At 54.2% G+C, this 26,782-nt stretch overlaps 2 protein-coding genes across 3 annotated transcripts; one reads left to right on the top strand and one right to left on the bottom strand.

The window, feature by feature from the left end:
* Positions 1-1,156: 1,156 nt before the first annotated feature.
* On the bottom strand, positions 1,157-16,898 carry LIG1 (DNA ligase 1). Its single transcript, XM_085550636.1, has 23 exons — positions 16,843-16,898; positions 15,765-15,806; positions 15,179-15,254; positions 13,631-13,755; positions 12,704-12,790; positions 12,069-12,125; positions 10,701-10,873; positions 9,753-9,919; positions 9,602-9,678; positions 9,275-9,366; positions 9,099-9,198; positions 8,271-8,356; positions 8,077-8,192; positions 7,906-8,001; positions 7,678-7,788; positions 7,527-7,598; positions 6,413-6,557; positions 6,258-6,340; positions 5,643-5,795; positions 4,999-5,052; positions 3,600-3,743; positions 3,436-3,528; positions 1,157-1,443 (listed from the first exon to the last, which is right to left on the bottom strand). The coding sequence occupies exons 1-23, from the start codon at positions 16,857-16,859 to the stop codon at positions 1,366-1,368; spliced, it is 2,244 nt and encodes a 747-aa protein (XP_085406762.1). The 5' UTR covers positions 16,860-16,898; the 3' UTR covers positions 1,157-1,365.
* Positions 16,899-17,094: 196 nt separating this feature from the next.
* LOC107325872 (uncharacterized) lies at positions 17,095-24,558 on the top strand. 2 transcript variants are annotated; one of them, XM_015887093.3, is made up of 2 exons: positions 17,095-17,257; positions 19,719-24,558. In XM_015887093.3, exon 2 carries the CDS (start codon positions 19,729-19,731, stop codon positions 23,422-23,424), a length of 3,696 nt encoding a protein of 1,231 aa, XP_015742579.2. In that variant the 5' UTR covers positions 17,095-17,257; positions 19,719-19,728; the 3' UTR covers positions 23,425-24,558. The 2 variants fall into 2 exon arrangements, with proteins under 2 accessions (XP_015742579.2, XP_085406757.1); XM_085550631.1 differs by lacking the exon at positions 17,095-17,257 and adding an exon at positions 17,893-17,912.
* Positions 24,559-26,782: the final 2,224 nt, after the last annotated feature.

The following is a 26,782-nucleotide window of genomic DNA, read 5'->3' as shown; positions in this document are numbered from 1 at the left end:
CTCGCTTTCCTTTAGGGGGGATCTGGGGAACTTATGTGGGGATTTGGGGGTGTCACTTATGGGGCAGGGATTGGGGGTTGGTGGTGTGACTTGTGGGGCGGGTGTGTTGGGGTCACTTATGGGGAAGGGAGGGGGGATTGGGGGCATTTGAGGGGGATTTGGGGGCATATAGGAGGGATTTGTGGGTCACTTATGGGGCAGGGAGGAGGAAGGGGGGCACTTGTGGGGCAGGGAGGGGGGGATTGGAGATCACTTGTGGGGCAGGGAGGAGGGAGTCACTTATGGGGCAGAGAGGGGAGTTTGGGGGCAGTTATAGGGCAGGTAGGGGGGATTTGGGGGAACTACTGGGGCAAGGAGGGTGGATTGGGGTCACTTGTGGGGCAAGGACAGGGATTGGGGGGCAGGGAGGGGGATTTGGGAGTCACTTATGGGGCAGGGATGGGGTTTGGGAGGTGTCACTAATGGGGCAGGCACCCACCACCATGGGGCTGGTGCTGCGCAGCGCTGGTGGGTCTGACCCACAACTTGTGGGGCGGGGGGGAGGGCACTTATGGGGGCATTTAGGGTGGGGTTAGGGGCACTTATGGGGTATTTGGGGGTTTTTGAGGGTCACTTATGGGGCAGGGATGAGGAATGGGGCACTTATGGGGCAGGGAGGGCCCCATAGACCCCATAGGTCCCCATAGAGACCCCATAGAGACCCCATAGACTCTCTTCCAGAGAGCTGTACTGGGCTATGAGCAAGAAACCCCATAGATCCTTAGAGACCCCATAGATCCCCATAGAGACCCCATAGACCCCATAGATCCCCATAGAGACCCCATAGTCCCCCATAGGGGCCCCATAGACCCCACAGATCCTCATAGAGACCCCATAGATCTTCATAGAGACCCCATAGACATTATAGATCCCCATAGAGACCCCATAGATCTTCATAGAGACCCCATAGACCCCTTAGATCCCCATAGAGACCTCATAGATCCCCATAGAGACCCCATAGACCCCATAGATCCCCATAGAGACCCCATAGATACCCATGGAGACCCCATAGACCCCTATAGAGACCCCATAGACCCCTATAGAGACCCCATAGACCCCATAGAGTCCCATAGAGACTTCATAGATGCCCGTAGAGACCCCATAGGACAAAAGGAGCTGGAGCAATCACAGACAATTTATTGGGGACACATAGGGAGCTCCAGAGATGGGGCAGGAGTGACATTAGATATGGGGTGGGGGAATACAACAGATGGAAGGTTATTACATCCCAAAGTCCTCATGCCATAGGGGAACACTGCCCCCATAGACCCCATAGATCCCCATAGAGACCCCATAGATCTATGGGGTCTATGGGGTCGGGTGATGTCAATAGAACTCCTCGTCCCCTTTCTCCGCCTGCTGCTGGTTCTGGATCTGCTGCTGCTTCTTGTACAGCTCGGCCACCTGCATAGGAAACAATAGATGTGGGGCTTTGTGTCCCTGCTCTGTGTCCCATCCCTGCCCCCGACCCATTACGACCCATTGCAACCCAGTAGAACCCATTACGACCTATTAAAACCCATTAGAACCCATTAGAACCCATTACGACCCATTAGAACCCATTTGAACCCATTATGACCTACTAGAACCCATTACGACCTATTAGAACCCATTATGACCCATTATGACCCATTTGAACCTGTTAGAACTCATTAGAACCCATTACAATCCTTCACAACCCATTATTACAACCCATTACAACCCATAATGACCCATTACGACCCATTGTAACCCATTACGACCCATTTGAACCCATTACAACCCATTACAACCCATTATTACAACCCATTAAAACCCATAGCGACCCATTACAACTCATTAGAACCCATTAGTATCCATTACGATCCATTAAAACCCATTACAACCCATTAGAACCCATTACAACTCATTAGAAACCAATAGAACCCAATAGAACCCATTACGACACATTACAACCCATTACGACCCATTTGAACCCATTACAACCCATTACAGCCCATTATTACAACCCATTAGAACCCATAGCGACCCATTACAACTCATTAGAACCCATTAGTACACATTACGACCCATTAAAACCCATTACAACTCATTAGAATCCTATAGAACCCAATAGAACCCATTACGACCCATTAAAACCCATTATGACCCATTTGAACCCATTACAACCCATCACAACCCATTATTACAACCCATTATTACAACCCATTATTACAACCCATTATTACAACCCATTAGAACCCATTACAACACATAACAACCCATTATGACGCATTACTACCCAGTAGAACCCACTGTAACCCATTACAACCCGTTACGACCCATTACAACCCATCTGTACCTGTTAGAACCTATTACAACCCATTATGACCCATTACGACCCATTATTACAACCCATTATTAAAACCCATTACGACCCATTAGAACCCATGACGACCCAGTAGAACCCATTACGACCCTTTAGAACCCATAACAACCCATTAGAACCCATTACGACCCAATAGAACCCAATAGATCCCATTACAACCCATTAGAACCTATTACAACCCATCACAACCCATTATTACAACCCATTAGAACCCATTACAACCCATTAGAACCCATTACGACCCAGTAGAACCCAGTAGAACCCAACAGAACCCATTATGACCCATTAGAACCCATTATGACCCGTTACGACCCATTACGACCCATTACAACCCAATAGAACCCATCAGAACCCATTAGAACCCAATAGAACCCATTATGACCCATTAGAACCCATTATGACCCGTTACGACCCGTTACAACCCGTTACGACCCATTACAACCCAATAGAACCCATCAGAACCCAATAGAACCCATTATGACCCATTAGAACCCATTATGACCCGTTACGACCCGTTACAACCCATTACGACCCATTACAACCCATTAGAACCCATTACGACCCAGCAGAACCCAGTAGAACCCAACAGAACCCATTATGACCCATTAGAACCCGTTACGACCCATTACGACCCATTACAACCCAATAGAACCCATCAGAACCCATTAGAACCCAATAGAACCCATTATGACCCATTAGAACCCATTATGACCCGTTACGACCCGTTACAACCCATTACGACCCATTACAACCCATTACAACCCAATAGAACCCATTAGAACCCATTAGAACCCATGATGACCCAGTAGAACCCATTACGACCCATTATGACCCATTTGAACCCGTTAGAACCCATTACAACCCATTACGACCCATTATGACCCATTTGAACCCGTTAGAACCCATTACAACCCATTACGACCCATTACGGCCTGTTACGATCCATTACAACCCATTACAACCCATTAGAACCCATTACGGCCCGTTACAACCCATTACAACCCAATAGAACCCATTAGAACCCATTAGAACTCAATAGAACCCATTACCTGTGTACTGCTGGTGGCCTCCTCGGGTTTCTTGTCCTCACGCACACGCAGGAACCTCGGGAAGCGCAATGAGATGCCCTTGTCCTCATCCACCTTAACAAAACACGGCGTCAATACCCACCAAGGACAAAATCCCCCTCCCCATGTCCCGCTGTCACACTCACCAGCCCCACAGCTGCCCCATAGACGGGGGAGATGGAGAGGTCCCCACATTTCACCTCCCAGACCTGAACGGCTGCCAGCCAATGGTCAGGGGCCACCGCGGTATCCCAGCGGTAATAGGGACGCGGTTGAGTCAACACGTGGTCCTAGAATGGGGCAATGGTAGCAAATGGGTACCAAATTGGAACAAAAATGGGCCAAATTGGCAGCAAAATGGATCAAAATGGCACCAAATGGCCCAAATTGTGTATCAAAAGGCCCAAATTGGCACCAAAATGGCCCAAATTAACACAAAAATGGTTCAAATTGGCACCAAATTCTCATCAAATGGCCCAAATTGGCACCAAAATGGAACAAATTGACACTAAATAGTCCAAATTGACACAGAAACGAACCAAATTGGCAACAAAATGGTCCCAAATTGTTACCAATATGGTCAAAATTGTCACTGAAATGGCACAAATTGTCACTAAATGGCCCAAATTGGCACCAAATGGGCCAAATTTGCACCAAAATGGACCAAATTGGTACCAAAATGGACCAAATTGACACCAAAATGACCCAAATTGTTACCAAATGGTCCAAATTGTCACAAAAATTGACCAAATTGGCACCAAATGAGCCAAATTGGCACCAAAATGGCCCAAATTGGCACCAAATAGGCCCAAATTGTGTCACCAAATGGCTCAAGTTGGCACCAAATGGCCCAAATTGGAAACAAAATGGTCCCAAATTGTCACCAAATGGCCCAAATTTACACAAAAATGGTCCAAATTGGCACCAAAATGGCCCCAAATTGACACCAAAATTGACACCAAAATTGACCAAATTTGAAGCAAAATGGTCCAAATTGGCACCAAAATGGCCCCAAATTGACACCAAAATTGACACCAAAATTGACCAAATTTGAAGCAAAATGGGCCAAATTGGCACCAAATGGCCCAAATTTGCACCAAAATGGTCCAAATTGTGTCACCAAATGGCTCAAGTTGGCACCAAAATGGTCAAAATTGGCAAAAAATGGCCCAAATTGGCACCAAAATGGCCCAAATTGTGTCACCAAATGGCTCAAGTTGGCACCAAAATGGCCCAAATTGGCACCAAATGGCCTAAATTGGCACCAAAATGGGCCAAATTGGCACCAATATGGACCAAATTGCCACCAAAATGGGCCAAATTGGCACCAAATTGTCATCAAATGGCCCAAATTGGCACAAAAATGGCCCAACCTGTCACTAAATGGCCCAAATTGACACAAAAATGGTCCAAATTGTGTCACCAAAATGACACAAATTGGCACCAAATTGCCCAAATTGGCACCAAATGGACCAAATTAGCACAAAAATAGTCCCAAATTGGCACCAAAATGGCCCAAATTGACACGAAATGGCCCAAATTCACCTTGAAGAAGTTGTAGTGTTTCTCCAAGGTCTCCTCAGTGAAACCGGTGCCGATCTGTAGGGAAAATACATAGGACCCCATAAAGACCATATAGGACCCCATAAGGACCCCATAAGGACCCCATAAAGACCACATTGGACCCCATAAGGACCCCATAGGACCCCATAAGGACCACACAGAACCCCATAACGACCACATAGGACCCCATAAGGACCACATAATGACCCCATAATGACCACATAGGACCCCTTAAGGACCACATAAGGACCCCATAAGGACCACATAAGGACCACATAGGACCCCATAAGGACCACACAGGACCCTATAAGGACCCCCTAAGGACCACATAGGACCCCATAAGGACCCCTTAATGACCACATAGGACCCCATAAGGACCACATAGGACCCTATAATGACCACATAGGACCCCATAACGACCACATAGGTCCCCACAAGGACCCCATAATGACCACATAAAACCCCATAACGACCACATAGGTCCCCACAAGGACCCCATAAGGACCACATAAGGACCCCATAATGTCCACATAGGACCCCATAAAGACCCCATAAGGACCACATAGGACCCCCTAAGGACCCCATAATGTCCACACAGGACCCCATAAGGACCCCATAGTGGTCACCTTGCAGATGCTCTGGTATTCCTCACTCTCCTCATCATAGCAGGCCAGCAGGAATCCCCCATAAATGCCCGCACGTTTGCCCTTGCCCAGGTAGGCACCTATGACGACGAGGTCCAGCGTGTCCCCAAGGCCATCCAGGTAATCCTTCTTCAGCTGAAGGGACAGGCAGCGGGGTCGGGAACGTAAGGAAAGCCATATTGGCACAAAAAAGGTCCCAAATTGACAGCAAATAGGCCCAAATTGGCACCAAAATGGCCCCAAAGTGGCAGCAAATAGGCCCCAAAGTGGCAGCAAAATGGACCAAATTGTCGCCAAAATGGACCAAATTGGTACCAAAATGGACCAAATTGGCACCAAAATGGACCAAATTGGGGTTGGGAACGTAAGGAAAGCCAAATTGGCACAAAAATGGTCCCAAATTGACAGCAAATAGGCCCAATTTGGCACCAAAATGGCGCCAAAGTGGCAGCAAAATGGTCCCAAATTGGCACCAAAATGAACCAAATTGGCACCAAAATGGACCAAATTGGCACCAAAATGGACCAAATAGGGTTGGGAACGTAAAGGAAAGCCACAAGGGGACAGAGAGGCAAGAAACGGGCCGCCAGCGCTCACCTTCAACCACTTGTGGGACCGCTTAGCAATCTCATAGGTGGCCTCCACCTCCAGCGTCTTCACCATGAGACCCTCGCAGGAAGCTAAGGACAGTTTATGGTCACCCCAAATAAAAGGGGATATAGGGGATGCGTTTCTATGGTGGCATCACTCACCCTTAATGGCTTTGTCCAGGAACTCGGAAATCTCATCGGGATTAGAGGTGTCCATCGAAGTGGCAAAGAGGAATTCGCCCTCTGCTTCTTCAAATGACTGGCGCAGCAACCGGCGCCGCGTGGCCAAGGGCTCCCGCACCAGCGGCTATGGGGGAAACAGTGTCATCCCCTTAATCCCATTAAGATTAGGGGACACAGTGTCACCCCATTAGGGATGAGGGATCACAGTGTCATCCCCTTAATCCCATTAGGATTAGGGGATTAGGACATATAGGGATCACAGTGTCATCCCCTTAATCCCATTAGGATTATGGGATTAGAGGATATAGGGACCACAGTGTCATCCCCTTAGGGATGAGGGGTCACAGGGTCACCCCCTTAATCCCATTAGGATTAAGGGATATACGGATCACAGTGTCATCCCCTTAATCCCATTAGGGATGAGGGGACACAGTGTCATCCCCTTAATCCCATTAGGAATCCCAGTGTCATCCCCTTAATCCCATTAGGGATCACAATGTCATCCCCTTAATCCCGTTAGGGATGAGGGGACACAGTGTCATCCCCTTAATCCCATTAGGAATCCCAGTGTCATCCCCTTAATCCCATTAGGGATCACAGTGTCATCCCCTTAATCCCGTTAGGGATGAGGGGACACAGCGGCATCCCCTTAATCCCATTAGGGATGAGGGGACACAGTGTCATCCCCTTAATCCCATTAGGAATGAGGAATCACAGTGTCATCCCCTTAATCCCCTTAGGGATGAAGGGTCACAGTGTCACCCCCTTAATCCCATTAGGGATGAGAGGACACAGTGTCATCCCCTTAATTCCATTAGGGATCACAGTGTCACCCCCTTAATCCCATTAGGGATGAGGGATCACAGTGTCATCTCCTTAATCCCATTAGGGATCACAGTGCCATCCCCTTAATCCCACTGGGGCTGAGAGGACACAGTGTCATCCCCTTAATCCCATTAGGGATCACAGTGTCATCCCCTTAATCCCATTAGGATTAGGGGATTAGAGGATATAGGGATCACAGTGTCATCCCCTTAGGGATGAGGGGTCACAGTGTTATCCCCTTAATCCCATTAGGATGAACTGCACTCACCTCCCCATTGAGGTACAGCAGATCAAAGGCGTAGACGCACACTTGCACCTTAATGTCAGCAGCATCCACATCCTGCGGAGGCACGGAACACAAACAGGGCATCACCGTCCCATCCATCTGCTGCCCCTCGTGTCTTCAAACCTTCTCTCACCTTCCTCTTCCTCGTCATCAGCACCTGGAAGGGCTGCAGCTGCTTCGTCACCTTGTCCCAAGCCACCGCTTCTGCATCCAGGATGCACGAGCGCACGCCAGGCTTCAGCATCTTGGGAGGCAATTCCAGAGCTCAGCACGGCACCACCACTGCCCCCCAAGTGCCCCGTGTTTGCCCTATATTTCCCTTGGTACCCTCATGTCCCTCCCCCCAAAGACCCAAACTTGCCTTGGGGATGCGCTGGACAAGGTCGGGATACTTGGCGGTTGTGTTCTCTTGGTTGCGGCTGTAGATGAAGACGGCTCCGCTCTCCAAGACGTGGATCTATGGGGTGGACATAGAGGTGACAGGAGGGTGACAAAGGGTGAAGGGCACCCTGCGACTCCCCCAAAGCTCTACCTGGGTTCGTTCTCCGTCATATTTGTACTCGCAGGTGAATGCAGCCTCCTCAAAGCGCTTCAGCAGCTCGCGGACACAGCGGGCAGGTTGGGCCAGCATGGGTTTCAAGGGGACACCTGGGGATAAAAGGGGACGTAGCGAGGGCCGTGGGGAAAGGATGGGGCTGGGACCACCTGCCTTAGGCCTCACGGTACCTGGAGTGATGCCACAATGCTTGGGGAGCTGCTCCAGGCCGTGCTCCAGCAGCACCGGGACAATGGCAGCATAGTCTGGCAGTTCACTGTGGGGACAAGGGGACAGACCCAATGTCTCTATTCCCATACATATAGAAGATGACTTGGCTCTAAAGAGCTCATGGGGTGGTTATTAGACCCATTACGACCCATTACAACCCATTAAGACCCATTACGACCCATTACAACCCATTACGACCCGTTACGACCCATTACAACCCGTTACCACCCATTACGACCCATTACGACCCGTTATGACCCGTTATGACCCGTTATGACCCGTTACAACCCGTTATGACCCGTTACAACCCGTTATGACCCGTTACAACCCGTTATGACCCGTTACATCTCGTTATGACCCGTTACATCTCGTTATGACCCGTTACAACCCGTGACAACCCATTACAACCCGTTATGACCCATTACGACCCATTACAACCCGTTATGACCCGTTACAACCTGTGACAACCCATTACAACCAGTTATGACCCATTACAAACAATTACGACCCATTACAAGCCATCATGACCCATTAAAACCCATTATGACCCGTTACGACCTGTTACAACCCGTTATGACCCATTACAACCCGTTACGACCCATTAAAACCCGTTACGACCCATTACAACCCGTTACGACCCATTACAACCCGTTACGACCCATTACAACCCGTTACGACCCATTACAACCCGTTACGACCCATTACAACCCGTTACGACCCATTATTACAACCCATCCAAAGAGCAGGTACCCCAATAAAGAAGACCCGGGTGGGGGGACAGGCCTCACCAGAAGGTCTGCTTGAGGATCCGGCTCCGCTCCTCCAACCAAGCTCTGCGTGCATCAGGTGCCATGTTCTGCCCAGCATCCACCACAGCCAGTGGCCACTCTGCCATATGACACAGCCCCATTGTCACCACCCCAATGTCCACACACCGTCCCCCAATGTCCCCACAGCTTCTCACCTTGCCCTGGTGGGGTGAGAGTGACGGCGTGTGCCAGCGCGGTGAGCACCGACTGCTCGGCCAACCCAATGCGGAGCTTCCCACTGAGAGATCTGCATTAGGGAGACACCAATGTCACTATCAGGGACACCAATGGGCACCAATGTCATTATCAAGGACACCAATGAGCACCAATGTCACTATAAGGGACACCAATGGGCACCAATGTCATTATCAGGGACAAAATGGGCACTAATATCATTATCAGGGACAAAATGGGCACCAAGATCACTAACAGGGTGATGAGGTGACCCCACAGCACCACAATTGCCCTTTTCTTGTCCTCACCGGACGAGGTATCGCGCCTCTGAGTGCCGGCAAGCGACAAAGAGCCCTTTGATGATGTCGATCTTCTTGTTAGAAGACTGCAAAAGAAACCACAGCCACGTTGGCACGACACAAAGGTGATGAGTGCCATCCACATGGTCCCCAAGCTCACCGCATTGCCCGACATGGCGGCCATCTCCCGCAGCTTGCCAAGGACACCGTTGGCGCTCAATGGGGCCGGCGGCACCACCGTGCGTTGGGTGCAGCGGCTGCTTTCAGCCACCAACCCCAAATCCCCTTTATCCTGTGCTTCACTGCGGATCTGAGCCAGCTGGCGACCTGTGGGGATGGCAACGCCAACGTCAACACCTACATTAGCGCCATGGGGCATCCCAGTCAATACCTACATCAATACTATGGGGCATCCCAGTCAATACCTACATCAATACTATGGGGCATCCCAGTCAACACCTACATCAATGTTATGGGGCATCCCAGTCAACACCTACACCAATGCTATGGGGCATCCCAGTCAACATCTACACCAATGCTATGGGGCATCCCAGTCAACACCTACACCAATGCTATGGGGCATCCCAGTCAACACCTACACCAATGTTATGGGGCATCCCAGTCAATACCTACATCAGCACCATAGGGCATCCCATTCAACACCTACACCAATGCTATGGGGCATCCCAGTCAACACCTACACCAATGTTATGGGGCATCCCAGTCAATACCTACATCAGCACCATAGGGCATCCCAGTCAATACCTACACCAATGCTATGGGGCATCTCAGTCAATACCTACACCAATGCTATGGGGCATCCCAGTCAACACCTACACCAATATTATGGGGCAACCCAGTCAACACCTACATCAATACTATGGGGCATCCCAGTCAACACCTACATCAATGTTATGGGGCATCCCAGTCAACACCTACACCAGTGTTATGGGGCATCCCAGTCAACACCAACACCAATGTTATGGGGCATCCCAGTCAACACCTACATCAGCACCATAGGGCATCCCAGTCAACACCTACATCAATGCTATGGGGCAACCCAGTCAACACACCAATAACATGGGGCATCCCAACCCATGGGTCTTACCAGTGGCCTGGGCAAGGGCACGGGTGAGCAGGGTCTCGCCAACACCCAGCTCCAACCCTTCAGGGGCGGCTCCGGGACGGTTGAGGCACAAAAGAAGGCAAGGGAGTAATTCAGATGGGGTCAGAGCCACCACGGAGCGTAGGAAGTTGGTGAGGATCTCAATGATCTTCAGCCTAGAGGGGGGATGGAGGCTCAGATCATTGGGGTTTGGGGTAAGGGTTGGGGATGGAGGGGAAAGGTGGTTGGCTCCATAAATCCCGAATAGTTTTGGGTTGGAGTGGAGAAGGTGTCAGGTCCCCAACCTATAATTATTGGGTGTTGGAATGGAGATGAAATAGGGTCATTAGGGTTCGGAATGGAAATGAAATGGGGTTTGGAATGGAGATGAAATGGGGTCATTGGGTTTGGTATGGAGGTGAAATGGGGTCATTGGGGTTTTGAATGGACGTGAAATGGGGTCATTGGGGTTTGGAATGAACGTGAAAAGGGGTCATTGGGGTTTGGAATAGGGATGAAATGGCGTCATTGGGGTTTGGAATGGAGATGAAATGGGGTCATTGGGGTTTTGAATGGAGGCGAAATGGGGTCATTGGGGTTTGGAATGAACGTGAAATGGGGTCATCAGGGTTTGGAATGGAGATGAAATGGGGTCATTGGCGTTTGGGATGGAGATGAAATGGGGTCATTGGGGTTTGGAATTAAGATGAAATGGGGTTGTCTCCATAAATCCCGAGTAGTTTGGGGTGGGAGTGGAGAAGGTGTCAGGTCCCCAACCTATAATTATTGGGTGTTGGAATGGAGATTAAATAGGGTCATTAGGGTTCGGAATGGAGATGAAATGGGGTTTGGAATGGGGATGAAATGGGGTCATTGGGGTTTGGAATGGAGATTAAATAGGGTCATTAGGGTTCGGAATGGAGATGAAATGGGGTTTGGAATGGGGATGAAATGGGGTCATTGGGGTTTGGAATGGAGATGTAATGGGGTTATTAGGGTTCGGAATGGAGATGTAATGGGGTTTGGAATGGAGATGAAATGGGGTCATCCTCCCCATCTAAAATAATTGAGGTGAGGGGGATCAATTTTGGGGTTAGGTAGAGATGAGGTTCGTTCACCAACCCAAAATCATTGGGATTTGGGGTAATGCAGAAATGAGATTGTATTTCCCAGGTCAATATTATTGGGGTTTGGGGTAGGAGTGATGTGGAGTCATTGCCTCAACCCCAAATGATCAGGGTTTGGGATCAAAGCGGGGAATGGGATCATCCCAAAACCTCAAAATCTTTGGTGTTTTGGTTATGGGGTCAGTGTTGGGGTTTGGGAACCAATAGGTCTGTCCCTTCCCATATAAGAAAAGTGAGGTCTTACCGGGATGAAGCCTCCTCAATGCGCTCAAAGGTACGAGCCACCGCCAGGTAGGGGACACTGAGAGGGACAGATTGTGACCCCAACCCTCAAACCCTCCCATCACCCATCACCATCCCAATGTCCCCACCATGTTCCATCCCCCTCCCCAAGAACCACCCCATTGTCCCACATCACCCCTATATACCCCTATATCCAATGGCTCCACGTTGTATCCCTATGTTTTCCATGACCCCATATTCACCATCACTGCATGCCCCACCCTATGACCCTATCACCCCCCATGACTCCATGATCCCACCTCAATGTCCCCCTTTAATGCCCCAATGACCCCACCCCAAGTTCCCCCCCATCAACCCCAAGTCCCATTTGAATGGCCTTCCAGCCCCACACATCACACCCTATGGCCCTATCACCCCCCATGGCCCCCCAAGACTCCCACCACAACCCCACATCTTCCATTTCCTCCCCATGTTCCCCAATAGCCTCATTTCCTACCCCAGGTCCCACCCTGTTACAAACCACCCTATGTCCCACCCCAGTGTCCCCCATAACCCCATATCTCCCATCACCCCACATCCCGACCCACCCCATATCCCCCACCATCCCCATTTAGGATCCCCTCCCAAAGCCCCTACCTGTGCCCATGCCCCCAGCAGGCATCCTGCACTGGGTGGTACCCACTCTTACTGGGGTCATACTGGGATGGCTCCACCGGTATATGGCTGTAGGGACAATAATGGGGGGTATATGGGGCAATAAAGGGGGGGTATATGGCTGTAGGGGCGATAATGGGGGGGTATATGGCTGTAGGGGCAATATTGGAAGGGGTACATGGCTGTAGGGGCAAATAATGGGGGGGTATATGGCTGCAGGGGCAATAATGGGGGGTATATGGGGCGATATTGGGGGGGTATATGGCTGTAGCGGCAATATTGGAAGGGGTATATGGCTGTAGGGGCAAATAATGGGGGGGTATATGGCTGTAGGGGCGATAATGGGGGGGTATATGGCTGTAGGAACAATAATGGGGGTGTATATGGGGCAATAATGGGGGTGTATATGGCTCTAGGGGAGTTAATGGGGGGGTATATGGCTGTAGGGGCGATAATGGGGGGGTATATGGCTGTAGGAACAATAATGGGGGGTATATGGCTGCAGGGGCAATAATAGGGGTGTATATGGCTGCAGGAGCAATAATGGGGAGTATATGGGGCGATAATAGGGGGGTATATGGCTGTAGGGGCAAATAATGGGGGGGTATATGACTGTAGGGGCAACAACGGGGGGTATATGGGGCAATAATAGGGGGGTATATGGCTGTAGGGACAATAATGGGGGGGTATATGGCTGTAGGGGCGTTAATGGGGGGGTTTATGGCTGCAGGGACAATAATGGGGGGGTATATGGGGCAATAATAGGGGGGTATATGGCTGCAGGGGCAATAATGGGGGGGTATATGGGGCGATAATGGGGGGGTATATGGCTGTAGGGGCAAATAATGGGGGTGTATATGGCGGTATATGGTACATGGGAACCCTGTGTCACACCACAACATCACCCACCTGTTGGGGGCTGGAGCTTTATGGGGTGGGGGAGGTCCCTTGTCCTGGTCAGCAGGTGACTGACGGCAGCGCTTGGATGCGGGGGGGGCAACGTCCCCATTACTGTCCCCATCACTGTCCCCTGGCTGATGTCAGGAGGGGGCACGAGGGGATGTAGGGGGGACAGGGACCATCAGTATAAAACTGGGATTATAGGGATATAGGGAGTATGGGGAGTATAGGGGTTATAGGGGGTATGGGGGGTATGGGGGCTATGGGGGGTATGGGAGGTATGGGGAGTATGGGGGGTACGGAGGGTATAGGGGGTATAGGGGGTTATGGGGAATATGGGGAGTATAAGGGGTATGGGGGGTATTGGAGGTATTGGGGAACATAGGGGGTATAGGGGGTATAGGGGGTATGGGGAGTATAGGGGGTAGAGGGGGTATGGGGGGTATGGGGGGTATGGGGGGTATAGGGTATATAGGGGGTATAATGGGGGTATGGGGAGTATGGGGGGTATGGGGGGTATACGGGGTGTACGAGGCATAGGGGGTACAGGGGGTATGGGGAGTATAGGGGGTATAGGGGAGTATAGGGGGTATAGGGGGTATGGGAATTATGGGGAGTATGGGGGGTAAGGGGGGTATAGGGGGCATAGGGGTTGTAGGGGGCATAGGGGGTATATGGGGGGATGGGGGGTATGGGGGGTATAGGGTATATAGGGGGTATAAGGGGGGTATGGGTGGTATAGGGGGGATAGGGGGTATAGGAGGTATGGTGGGTATAGGGGATATAGGGGGTATAGGGGGGAAAGGGGGGAAAGGGGAGATAGGGGGGATAGGGGGGATAGGGGGCATGGGGAGTATAGGGGGTATGGGGGTATGGAGTGTATGGGGTTATAGGGGGTATGGGGGGTATGGGGATATAGGAGAGATAGGGGGGATAGGGGGTATGGGGACTTTAGGGGGTTTAGGGGGTATGGGGGTGTATAGGGGATATAAGGAATATAGGGAGCATAGGGAAATAGGGAGTATGGGGAATATGGGGAGTATAGTGAGTATAGGGAGTATACGGGGTATAGGGGATATAGGGGGTATAGGGGGTATAAGGGATATGGGGGATATGGGGGATATGGGGGGTATGGGGGGTATGGGGAGCAAAGGGAGTAAGGGGGTATGGGGGGTATAGGGGGTATAAGGGGTATAGGGGGTATAGGGGGTATAGGGGGTATAAGGGGGGATAGAGTGTATAGGGAGTATAGGTGGTATGGGGAGTATAGGGGGTATGGGGAGTATGGGGGGGTATAGGGAAGATAGGGGAAACAGGGGGTATAAGGGGTATAGGAGGTATAGGGGGCATAGGGGGTATAGGGGGAATAGGGACTATGGGGGGTAAGGGGGGGATAGGGGGAATAGGGGGTATAGGGATATACTGGGGTGATAGAATGGGGCTATGGATGAACTGGGAGATCAATGGGGCCAGACTGGGATGGAGCAGGGGGGGCACTGGGATATACTGGGCTGACAGGTACTGGGGGAACTGGGAAGGCAAAGGGGGGAATCTCACCGTGCTTCCATTGAGATCCTGACGTTCCTGGGGGGGCTCTTCGGGGGAGCTTTGTTCTACCTTCTGTGTATGGGATCTGCGAGGGGAGAAGGGGCAGAGGTTTGGGGTGCAGAAAGGAATGGGGGGAGATAATGGGGGGAGATGGGGCATATCTGATCCCCCCCCACCCCAATAAACAACTTCCAACCCCCCCCCCAACCCCCCACCCCACCCCATCCCAGCCCAGCCCATCCTATCCCATCCCATCCCATTCATCCCATCCCATTCCATCCCATCCCATCCCATTCCATCCATCCATCCCATCCCATCCATCTCATCCCATTCCATCCCATCCCATCCATTCCCATCCCATTCCATCCCATCTCATCCCATTCCATCCCATTCCATCCCATCCCATCTCATCCCATTCCATCCCATCTCATCCCATCCCATCTCAACCCATTCCATCCCATTCCATCCCATCCATTCCCATCCCATCTCATCTCATCCCATCTCAACCCATTCCATTCCATCCCACCCCATCTCATCCCATTCCATCCCATCCATTCCCATCCCATCCCATCCCATCCCATCCCATCCCACTCACTGGCCGGCGCTATTTGTAGCCCTGGGGGGGGAGAAGAAAGATCTGTGGGGAGATGAAAAGGAAGAGGGGTGTCACTATGGGGTGGGGGGGAGGATGATGATATAGGGAGATGTGGGGGAGATATAGGGAGAGGGGGGGACATATAGGGAGAGGGCGGGGGGGAGACATATGGGGGGGCATATAGGGAGAGGGGGGACATATGGAAGGGGGACATATGGGGAGAGGGGGGACAGATGGGGGGGACGTATGGGGGCTAGGACATATGGCAGGGGACATATAGGGAGGGACATATAGGGAGAGGGGGGTGGACATATGGGGGGGACATATAGGGGGAGGAAGGGGACATATAGGGAGGGGTGGGACATATAGAGAGAGGGTTGGGGGGGAAGACATATGGGGGGAGACATACAGACGGGGGGCATATAGGGAGAGGGGGGGACATATAGAGGTGGGACATATGGGGGGGACGTATGGGGGGACGTATGGGGGGGTAGGACATATGGGGCGAGACATATATGGGGGGAGACATATAGGGAGAGGGGGGGACATATGGAGAGGGGGGAGGACATATGGGGCGGGAGACTTATGTGGGGGGACATTTGGAGGGGGAAATATAGGGGGAGGGGGGACATATAGAAATGGGGGGGACATATGGGGGGACATATAGGGAGATGGGGGGACTTATAGGGAGAGGGGGGGATATATGTGGGGGGGGACATATAGGGAGGGGAGGGTCATATGGGGGAGGAAAACATATAGGGAGATGTGGGGGACATATGGGGGGACATATGGGGGGAGAGGATATATAGGGGGGGACATATAGGGAGAGGGGGGACGACATATGGGGGGGGACATATATGGGGGGACATATAGGGAGGGGGGGTCATATGGAATGGGGGGGACATATAGGGGAGGGAGGACGTATAGGGAGGTGGGGGGACATATAGGGAGATGGAGGGACGGGACATATAGGGGGGAAGGGGGACATATAGGGGTGGGGGGGGACATATATGGGGGGGGAATATATGGGGTGTGTGGGGGGGAGGGTTATATGGGGTGGGGGTCCCGGTTTGCTCACGTGATCCGCCGTTGCATCGCTCCGCCGTTTTCGCGGGGAAAAATTCCGAGCGTGTGACGTCACTACCGGCGGCCGGAAGTGAGGGGGCGGAGGGGGGGGCGGGTGATGGGAGATGTAGTTCGGAAGCTGGTGATGGCGGGGGCGTCGCGTGGTGATGACGTCAGGAAGAAAGAAAGATGGCGTCGCTTCCTACCGGCTTCAAGATGGCGGCGGAGCGGACTCCATTTCCCAGGGTGCTTTGCGGAGCGGGGGCCTCGCCCAATGGCGTTACGTGAAGGGGGGCGGGGTCGAGGACGGGAGCTCGGTGGGGCCATTGCCGTGTTCGCCGCCAACGGGGGCGGGTGTCGGAACCACAAGGAGGGACCGAACCGGGTCGGGAACCGGGTGGTGGAGGTGGAGGCTCAACCTGTGCCAGGTGAGCGGCGGTTCGGGGCTAAGGGGGGGAGCTGGGCCTGAACCGGAGGGGGCGGGGTGTTATAGGGCGAGAGGCCGGACGGGAAGGGGGGGGGGTATGAGGTGGACACGGCCCCTATAGGCCACGCCCCTTTATAGGCCACGCCCCTATAAGCCACGCCCACATAGGCCACACCCCCTTATAGGCCACGCCCCTTATAGAGGGTCTATGGGGTAGGGAGGGTGGGGAGTCAATGGGGGGATATAGGGTGGATATGGAGGTCTATGGGGGGATATGGGGTGGATATGGTGGTCTATGAGGGGATAGGGGGGGATATGGAGGTCTATGGGGGGATATGGGGTGGATATGGCAGTCTATGAGGGGATATGGGGGGATATGGGGTGGATTTAGTGGTCTATGAGGGGATATGGGGGGGATATGGGGGTCTATGAGGGGATATGGGGGTCTATGGGGAGGATATGGGGGGATATGGGGTTCTATGGGGGGATATGGGAGGATATGGGGGTCTATGGGGGGGATATGTGGGTCTATAGGGGATATATAGGGGGTTATGGGGGTCTATGAGGTGGCTATGGTGGCCACGCCCCCTTATAGGCCACGCCCCCTATAAGCCATGCTCCCTATAGGCCACGCCCCCTTATAGAGGGTCTATGGGGTAGGGAGGGTGGGGAGTCTATGGGGGGATATGGGGTGGATATGGGGGTCTATGAGGGGATATGTGGGGGATATGGGGGTCTATGGGGGGATATGGGGGTCTATGGGGGGATATGGGGTGGATATGGCGGTCTATGAGGGGATATGGGAGGTTATGGGGGGATATGGGGTTCTATGGTGGGATATGGGGGTCTGTGAGGGGGATATGAGCGTCTATAGGGGATATATAGGGGGTTATGGGGGTCTATGGGGGGATATGGGGTGGATATGGGGGTCTATGGGGGATATATAGGGGGTTATGGGGGTCTATGGGGTGGCTATGGTGGCCACGCCCCCTTATAGGCCACGCCCCCCTATAGGGGGTCTATGGGGTAGCTGGAGGGTTATGGGGAGTCTATGGGGGGATATGGGGTGGATATGGAGGTCTATGAGGGAATATGGGGGGTTATGAGGGGATATGGGTGCCTATGAGGGGGATATGAGGGTCTATAGGGGATATATAGGGGGTTATGGGGCTCTATGGGGGGATATGGGGGAGAAATGGAGGTCTATGAGGGGATATGGGGGGGATATGGGAGTCTGTGGGGGGATATGGGGTGGATATGGAGGTCTATGAAGGGATATGGGGGTCTTTGGGGGTCTATGTAGTTCTATGGGGGGATATGGGATTCTATGGGGGGATATGGGGGTCTATGGGGTTCTGTGGAGGGATATGGGGGTCTATGGGGGGATATGGGGGTCTATGGGGGATATATAGGGGGTTATGTGGAGTCTATGGGGGGATATGGGGTGGATATGGAGGTCTATGAGGGGATATGGGTGCCTATGGGGGGATATGGGGGGGATATGAGGGTCTATAGGGCATATATAGGGGGTTATGGGAGTCTATGGGGGGATATGGGGGTCTATGGGGGGATATGGGGGTCTGTGGAGGGGATATGAGGGTCTATAGAGGATATATAGGGGGTTATGGGGGTCTATGGGGTGGCTATGGTGGCCACGCCCCCTATAGGCTACACCCCCTTATAGAGTGTCTATGGGGTAGGTGGAGGGTTATGGGGAGTCTATGGGGGGATATTTGATGGATATGGAGGTCTATGAGGGAATATGGGGGGTTATGGGCAGATATGGGTGCCTATGGGGGGGCATGGGGGTCTATGGGGGGGATATGAGGGTCTATAGGGGATATATAGGGGGATATGGGGGTCTATGGGGGGATATGGGGGTCTATGGGGGGATATGGGGGTCTGTGGGGGGATATGAGTGTCTATAGTGGATATATAGGGAGTTATGGGGGGATATGGGGGGTCTATGGGAGGATATGGGGGGGGATTTTGGGGGTCTTGTTCCCAACCCCATTACCATTCCATTGGTATCTATTCCTGCAACCTGTTCCTGTCCCCTCTGTCCAGTCTCATAGTAAGGGGAGAGAGGGACTGGGATGGGACCAGTATGGGACTGGGATGGGACTGGGATGGGACCAGTATGGAACTGGGATGGGACCAGTATGGGACTGGGATGGGACTGGGATGGGTCCTATCACCAGCCTCATTAATCTGGGGTCGTCCCTTAGTTCCTTCCCCCACCCCCTGCACCCAGATCTCTTGGGGTCAGTCCCCATCTCCTTGATCTTGTGCCCATCCTCCTGTGTCCTTCCCCACACCCCATCCCCATCTACTGGATTCTGTCCTTCTATAGGACCCAGCCCTTGTCCACATCCCCGTTACACTGGGGTTATCTCCTGGGTCGTGTCCTTGGGGTCAGCCTTTGTACGTGTGCATCCCCATCACACCCCGTGTCCCCGCAGGGCGGCAGCGATGGTGGGTGCTCAGCAGCTGGAGCTGGCTGCGGGCCGAGCAGCGCCCAGCACCGGGGAACACCCCTACGAGTGCTTGGAGTGCGGCAAAGCCTTCAGATGGTCCTCACGCCTCGTCCACCACCAGCGCACCCACACGGGTGAGCGACCCTACAAGTGCTCCGAGTGCCCCAAAGCTTTCAAGGGCTCCTCGGCGCTGCTCTACCACCAACGCAGCCACACGGGTGAGCGGCCCTACAAGTGCTCTGAGTGTCCCAAAGCCTTCAAGCGCTCTTCGTTGCTGCAGATCCATCAGAGCGTGCACACGGGGCTGCGTGCCTTCAAGTGCGCGCTCTGCGGGCTGGCCTTCAAGTGGTCCTCGCATTACCAGTACCACCTGCGGCAACATACAGGTGAGCGGCCCTACAAGTGCACGTCCTGCCCCAAAGCCTTCAAGAACTCCTCCAGCCTCCGCCGCCACCGCCACATCCACACGGGCGAGCGGCCTTACGTCTGCTCCGCCTGCGGCAAGGCCTTCACCCAGTCCACCAACCTCCGCCAACACCAGCGCACCCACACGGGCGAGCGGCCCTACGCCTGTTCCCATTGCTCCAAGACCTTCACCCATTCCTCCAACCTCCTCCTCCATCAGCGAACCCACTCCGGCACCCGGTCCCACAAGTGCCCGGCTTGCCCCAAAGCCTTCGTCTCAGATGCCTGCTTGCAGAAGCATCTACAGAGCCATGCCGCGTCCCCGTTGTCACCATCCCCGTTGTCCCCATCCCAGTTATCCCCACCACCGCTGCTCCTGGAGGCGGTGGAGATGCTTTGGAAATGCACCGAGTGTCACCTGGCTTTCCCCAGCCAGGAGCAGCTGCTGAGCCACCAACGCAGCCACCCACAGCCAGCAACACCAGGGGACATCACCGCAACAACCACCCATCGCTGCCCCACATGTGGCAAGACCTTCAAGAACAGCTCAGGGTTGGCTCGGCACAGGCACAGCCACGGTGCCGAGCGGCCCTACAAATGCTCACAGTGCCACAGGAGCTTCGGGCAGCTGGCTGGGCTGCTGGGCCACCAGCGAGGTCACTCGGAAACACCACATCCCCCTCCTGCGACCCCAGCCCCAACGTCAGTACTATCGGAGCGTCCCTATCAGTGCACTGAGTGTGGCAAAGCCTTCAAGGGTTCCTCGGGGTTGCGTTACCACATGCGGGATCACACAGGCGAGCGGCCCTACAAATGCTCCGAGTGCCCCAAGGCCTTCAAGCGTTCCTCACTGCTCGCCATCCACCAGCGGGTGCACACGGGGCTGCGTGCATTCAAGTGTGCCGAGTGCGGCCTCACCTTCAAGTGGTCCTCGCACTACCAATACCACCTGAGGCTGCACACGGGTGAGCGGCCCTACGCCTGCCCCGACTGCCCCAAAGCCTTCAAGAACACCTCCTGCCTCCGCCGCCACCGGCAGCTGCACACGGGTGAGCGGCCTCACTCCTGCCCCATCTGCGGCAAGGCCTTCACCCAGACCTCCAACCTCCGCCAACACCAGCGCACCCACACGGGCGAGCGGCCCTACGCCTGTTCCCACTGCGGCAAGACCTTCACCCATTCCTCCAACCTCCAGCTGCACCAACGCACCCACTCCAGCGCCCGGCCCCACCAGTGTCCCCTCTGCCCCAAAGCCTTTGTCATGGCTTCCTACCTCCAGCGGCATCTCCGCACCCACGCTGCTGGCCCCAAAGGTTCCCCTCGCCCTGGCCCGACACCGCAGCGTGACGGCCCCGTCCTACAGGCTGCTCTCAGCCTGGAGGTGACGGCTCCTGATGCTCACACCTTCCTGCTGCTGCAGACACCACAGGGCCTCCAGCTCATCCCCAGCTCTCCGCCTGCCCCACAGAAGCTCATCCTGCTCCCCACGGCCTCCCAACTGCCCCCCAAACACCAAGGGGAGTCCCCGACCCCTGGGCAGAGCCTTCTGCTTGTGCCCAGCACGGGGACCACACTGCCCACGTTGAGGCTACAGGCAGTCACTGCTGTCCCGCAGGGGACGGGGACTGGTATCCTTGTTCTGCAGGGCCTCCCCGAGCAGCCCCTTCACCCAGCAGGCATCCAGCAGGGACAGGCAGTGGTGGAGGGGGCGGCTGTCAGGCTGCAGGCCAATGAGGTGACAAATGTGCAGTTGCAAGCTCTACCACAACCCACAGATGTCGCCAACATCCAGGTGCAAGCCACCGAGGTAGCGAATGTCCAGCTGCAAGCCCTGCCACAGTCCTCAGATGTCACCAACATTGAGCTGCAGGCGGCCGAGGTGACAAATGTCCATCTCCAAGCTCTGCCACAGCCCTCTGAGGTGCCCAATGTCCAGCTCCAAGCCTTGCCACAGCCCTTGGAGGTCACCAACATCCAGCTGCAAGCCCTGCCACAGTCCACAGATGTCACCGGCGTTGAGCTGCAGGCCACTGAGGTGACAGATGTTGAGCTGCAAAGCTTGCCACAACCATCGGAGGTGACCAGCATGCAGCTCCAGGCCACCAAGGTGCCCGACGTGCAGCTCCAGACCACAGAGGTGACCAGCGTTCAGCTGCAGGCCACTGAGGTGCCCAACATCCAGCTCCAAAACCCAGATGGAACAAATGTCCGTCTTGACACCGCGGACGTACCCGATGCCCATCTTGAAACCATGGAGGTGCCCAGTGTCCATCTTGAGACCGCAGAGGTGCCCAGTGTCCATCTTGAAACCATGGAGGTGCCCAGTGTCCATCTGGAGACCACGGAGGTGCCCAGTGTCCATCTTGAAACCATGGAGGTGCCCGGTGTCCATCTTGAGACCATGGAGGTGCCCAGTGTCCATCTCCAAACCACTGAGATGGCCAACATCCAGCTCCCGGCCACTGAAATGACCAGTGTTCATCTCCCAGCCAACGACGCGGCCAACACTCATCTCCAAGGCACAGAGGTGACCGATCTCCATGTTGAGTCCACTGAAGTGCCCAACATCAATCTCCAAGCCACAGATGTGGCCGGTGTCCATCTCCAAGCCACAGAGGTGGCCAGTGTCCATCTGGAGACCTCAGAGGTACCCAGCATCCACCTCCAAGCCACCGATATGGCCGACGTCCATCTCCAAGCCGCTGAGGTGCCCAGCGTCCATCTTGATACCATGGAGGTACCCGACGTCCATCTTGAGACTGTGGAGGTACCCGATGTCCATCTCCAGACCACTGAGGTGACCAGTGTACAGCTTCAAGCCGTGGAGGTGCCCAACATCCATCTCCAGACCACCGAGGTGCCCAGTGTCCATCTCCAGACCACTGAGGTGCCCAACATCCAGCTCCAGACCCTGGAGGTGCCCCCGGTCCACTTACAGCCCCCATCGGGAGCCCAACCACCCCCTCCACCCTCTGGGGTGTCTCTTCCAGCAGGCCCAGAGGTGCTGCTGGTACAGGGAGGCCCAGAACCTGCTATAGGTCTGGGTGTGCTGCAGACATCTGAAGGGCTTCGCAGTGTCCTGGTGCTGCGGGGGTCCAGTGACCAGTCCCCAGTGCCCACCCTGGCACCCCCAAAAGTCCTGGTCCTACGTGGGGAGCCTCAGCAGGGGGGAGCAAGTGAGGGACCCGCTGTGGTGCAGCTGCTCCCTGGCTCCCCAGCCCCCCGGCTGCCAGCTGTGCAAGGTGTGCAGGTGCTGCCAGGGGCGCAGCTCGTTCACACCTTCTAAGGGGGAGCACAGACCCCACAGCCACGCCACAGGCCCCTATAGCCGCCCTATGGCCCCCACAGTGACCACATGGCCCCTGTAGTGACACAGCGGCTGCCCCAGGGCCACCGAGAGGCGTCTACTTGGCTCCCCATAGCTGCTACAACCACTATAGCCACCCCATGGATCCTACAGACACCTTAGGGCCACTGCAGCCACCCCACTACATCCCATGTGCCCCTGCTGGCCACCTTACATCCCACAATACACCATGGCCATCTGTTGAATGCTATAGACATCCCACCACACCTTATGGCCGCCTTATGGCCACCACAGCCACCCTACAGGACTCCACAGCCAACTGTTGGCCACCACAGACATCCCACAATGCCTCATTACCAACCCATGGCCACCACAACCACCCCATAGCTACCTTATAGTGATGGTACTGGAACCCATAGCCATTTTATGGCCATCACCACCACCCTACAACCCTCAGAGACCATCTCTTGTTAATCCCATTGCCACCACATCCCACCCCATAGCCACTTTATGGACATCACAGCACCCCATGGCCACCACATCCACCCCACAGCCACCTTATGGCCACCATAGCATCTCATGGCCACCACATCCACCCCACAACCACCTTATGGCCACCACAGCACCCCATGGCCACCACATCCACCCCACAGCCACCTTATGGCCACCACAGCACCCCATGGCCACCACATCCACCCCGCAATCACCTTATGGCCACCACATCCACCCCACAGCCACCTTATGGCCACCACAGCACCCTATAGCCACCACATCCACCCCATAGCCACCTTATGGCCACCACATCCACCCCACAAACACCTTATGGCCACCAAGGCACCCTATAGCCACCACATCCACCCCATAGCCACCTTATGGCCACCATAGCATCTCATGGCCACCACATCCACGCCATAGCCACCTTATGGCCACCACAGCACCCTATAGCACTCCATTGCCTCATCTGGACCCGCTTTACGGCCACAACAGCGTGTGGGGCGGGCCGGTGAGCAATGGGGTGCGGGAGCCGGGGGAGGGAGGGGGGGAACGGCAGAGAGCGGAACCAATGTTGCACGGTTTCGGCCCGGACCGGATTAATAAACGAACATCCTGTTGCGCGGCTTCTCCTTCCGGTGGGGGAGGGAATGGGCGAATCTCATTGGTCGTCACAGCCCGTTTACAGACCAGTATGGCCCAGTATAGCCCAGTATGCCCCTAGTATAGCCCAGTATGCCCCAGTATAGCCCCAGTATAGCCCAGTATGGCCCAGTATAGCCCAGTATGCCCCAGTATGGCCCCAGTATAGCCCAGTATGGCCCAGTATAGCCCAGTATAGCCCAGTATGCCCCAGTATAGCCCAGTATGGCCCGGTATAGCCCAGTATAGCCCAGTATGCCCCAGTATGGCCCCAGTATAGTCCAGTATGGACCAGTATAGCCCAGTATAGCCCAGTATGCCCCAGTATAGCCCAATATGGCCCAGTATAGCCCAGTATGTCCCAGTATAGCCAAGTATAGCCCAGTATAGCCCAGTATGTCCCCAGTATGTCCCCAGTATAGCCCCAGTATAGCCCAGTATAGCCCCAGTATTGCCCAGTATGGCCCCAGTATAGCCCCAGTATATCCCTGTATAGCCCAGTATGTCCCAGTATAGCCCAGTATTTCCCAGTATGGCCCCAGTATAGCGCCAGTATAGCCCAGTATAGCCCCAGTATGGCCCAGTATAGCCCAGTATAGACCCAGTATAGACCCAGTATAGCCCAGTATGGCCCAATACAGCCCTGTATGGCCCCAGTATAGCCCAGTATGGCCCAGTATAGCCCCAGTATAGACCAGTATGCCCCAGTATGCGCTAGTATGGCCAAGTATGTCCCAGTACAGCCCAGTATGGCCCAGTATGGCCCCATTATAGCCCCAGTATGTCCCAGTATAGCCCAGTATGGCCCCAGTATAGCCCCAGTATGGCCCAGTATGCCCAGTATGGCCCATTATGGCCCCAGTATAGCCCCAGTATGTTCCAGTATAGCCCAGCATGGCCCCAGTATAGCCCCAGTATGGCCCCAGTATAGCCCCAGTATAGCTCCAGTATACCCCCAGTACAGTCCACTATGCCCCAGTATAGCCCAGTATGTCCCAGTATAGCCAAGTATGGCCCGGTATGGCCCAGTATAGCCCAGAATAGCCCAGTATGGCCCAGTATGTCCCCAGTATAGCCCCAGTATGGCCCAGTATAGCCCTGTATTGCCCCAGTATAGCTTCTGTATGGCCCCAGTATAGGCCCAGTATAGCCCAGTATAGCACAGTACAGCCCAGAATGTCCCAGTATAGGCCAGTATGGCCCCAGTATAGACCTAATATAGCCCAGTATGGCCCAGTATAGCCCCAGTATAGCCCAGTATGGCCCCATTATAGCCCTGTATGGCCCCAGTATAGCAACTGTATACCCCAGTATAGCCCTGTATGGCCCAATACAGCCCTGTATGGCGCAGTATAGCCCAGTATGGCCCAGTACAGCCCTGTATGGCCCAAGTATAGCCCCAGTATAGCGCCAGTATGTCCCAGTATGGCCCAGTACAGCCCAGTATGGCCCCAGTGTAGCCCCAGTGTAGCCCAGTATGCCCCAGTATAGCCCAGTATGGCCCAGTATGGCCCCAGTACAGCCCTGTATGTCCCCAGTATAGCCCCAGTATGGCCCAGTATAGCCCTGTATTGCCCCAGTATAGCTTCTGTATGGCCCCAGTATAGGCCCAGTATAGCCCAGTATGGCCCAGTACAGCCCAGAATGTCCCAGTATAGCCCAGTATGGCCCCAGTACAGCTCAGTATAGCCCCAGTGTGGCCCCAGTACAGCCCAGTATAGGCCAGTATAGCCCAGTATGGCCAAGTATAGCCCTGTATGGCCCCAGTATAGCCCAGTATTGCCCCAGTACAGCCCAGTATGGCCCAGTATAACCCCAGTATAGCCCCAGTATGGCCAAGTATGGCCCCAGTATAGCCCAGTATAGCCCCAGTATAGCTGAGTATGTCCCAGTATAGCCCAGTATGCCCCAGTACAGTCCAGTATGGCCCAGTATAGCCCCAGTAAAGCCCCAGTATGGGCCCAGTGTAGCCCAGTATAGCCCAGTATGCCCCAGTATAGCCCAGTATGGCCCCAGTATAGCACCAGTATGGCCCCAGTATGGCCCCAGTATAGCACCAGTATGGCCCCAGTATGGCCCCAGTGTAGCCCAGTATAGCCCCAGTATAGCCCCAGTGTAGCCCAGAATAGCCTCAGTATAGACCAGTATGCTCCAGTATGCCCCAGTATGTACCAGTATGGCTCCAGTATAGCCCCAGTATGTC

The sequence above is a fragment of the Coturnix japonica genome, chromosome 6 (genome assembly GCF_054131305.1).
Source record: "Coturnix japonica strain WE chromosome 6, WE-NBRP24, whole genome shotgun sequence".
NCBI lineage: Eukaryota > Metazoa > Chordata > Aves > Galliformes > Phasianidae > Coturnix > Coturnix japonica.
This window is presented reverse-complemented; position numbering and strand designations above follow the sequence as displayed.

Bases quoted from the DNA above. Each gene is read 5' to 3' on its own strand.
- LIG1 (XM_085550636.1), bottom strand. The intron at 8,002-8,076 runs GTAGAGCTTTGG...TCCACCCCATAG, and splicing joins ATGACGGAGAACGAACCCAG to ATCCACGTCTTGGAGAGCGG. The intron at 7,599-7,677 runs GTGAGAGAAGGT...GTGCCTCCGCAG, and splicing joins TGATGACGAGGAAGAGGAAG to GATGTGGATGCTGCTGACAT.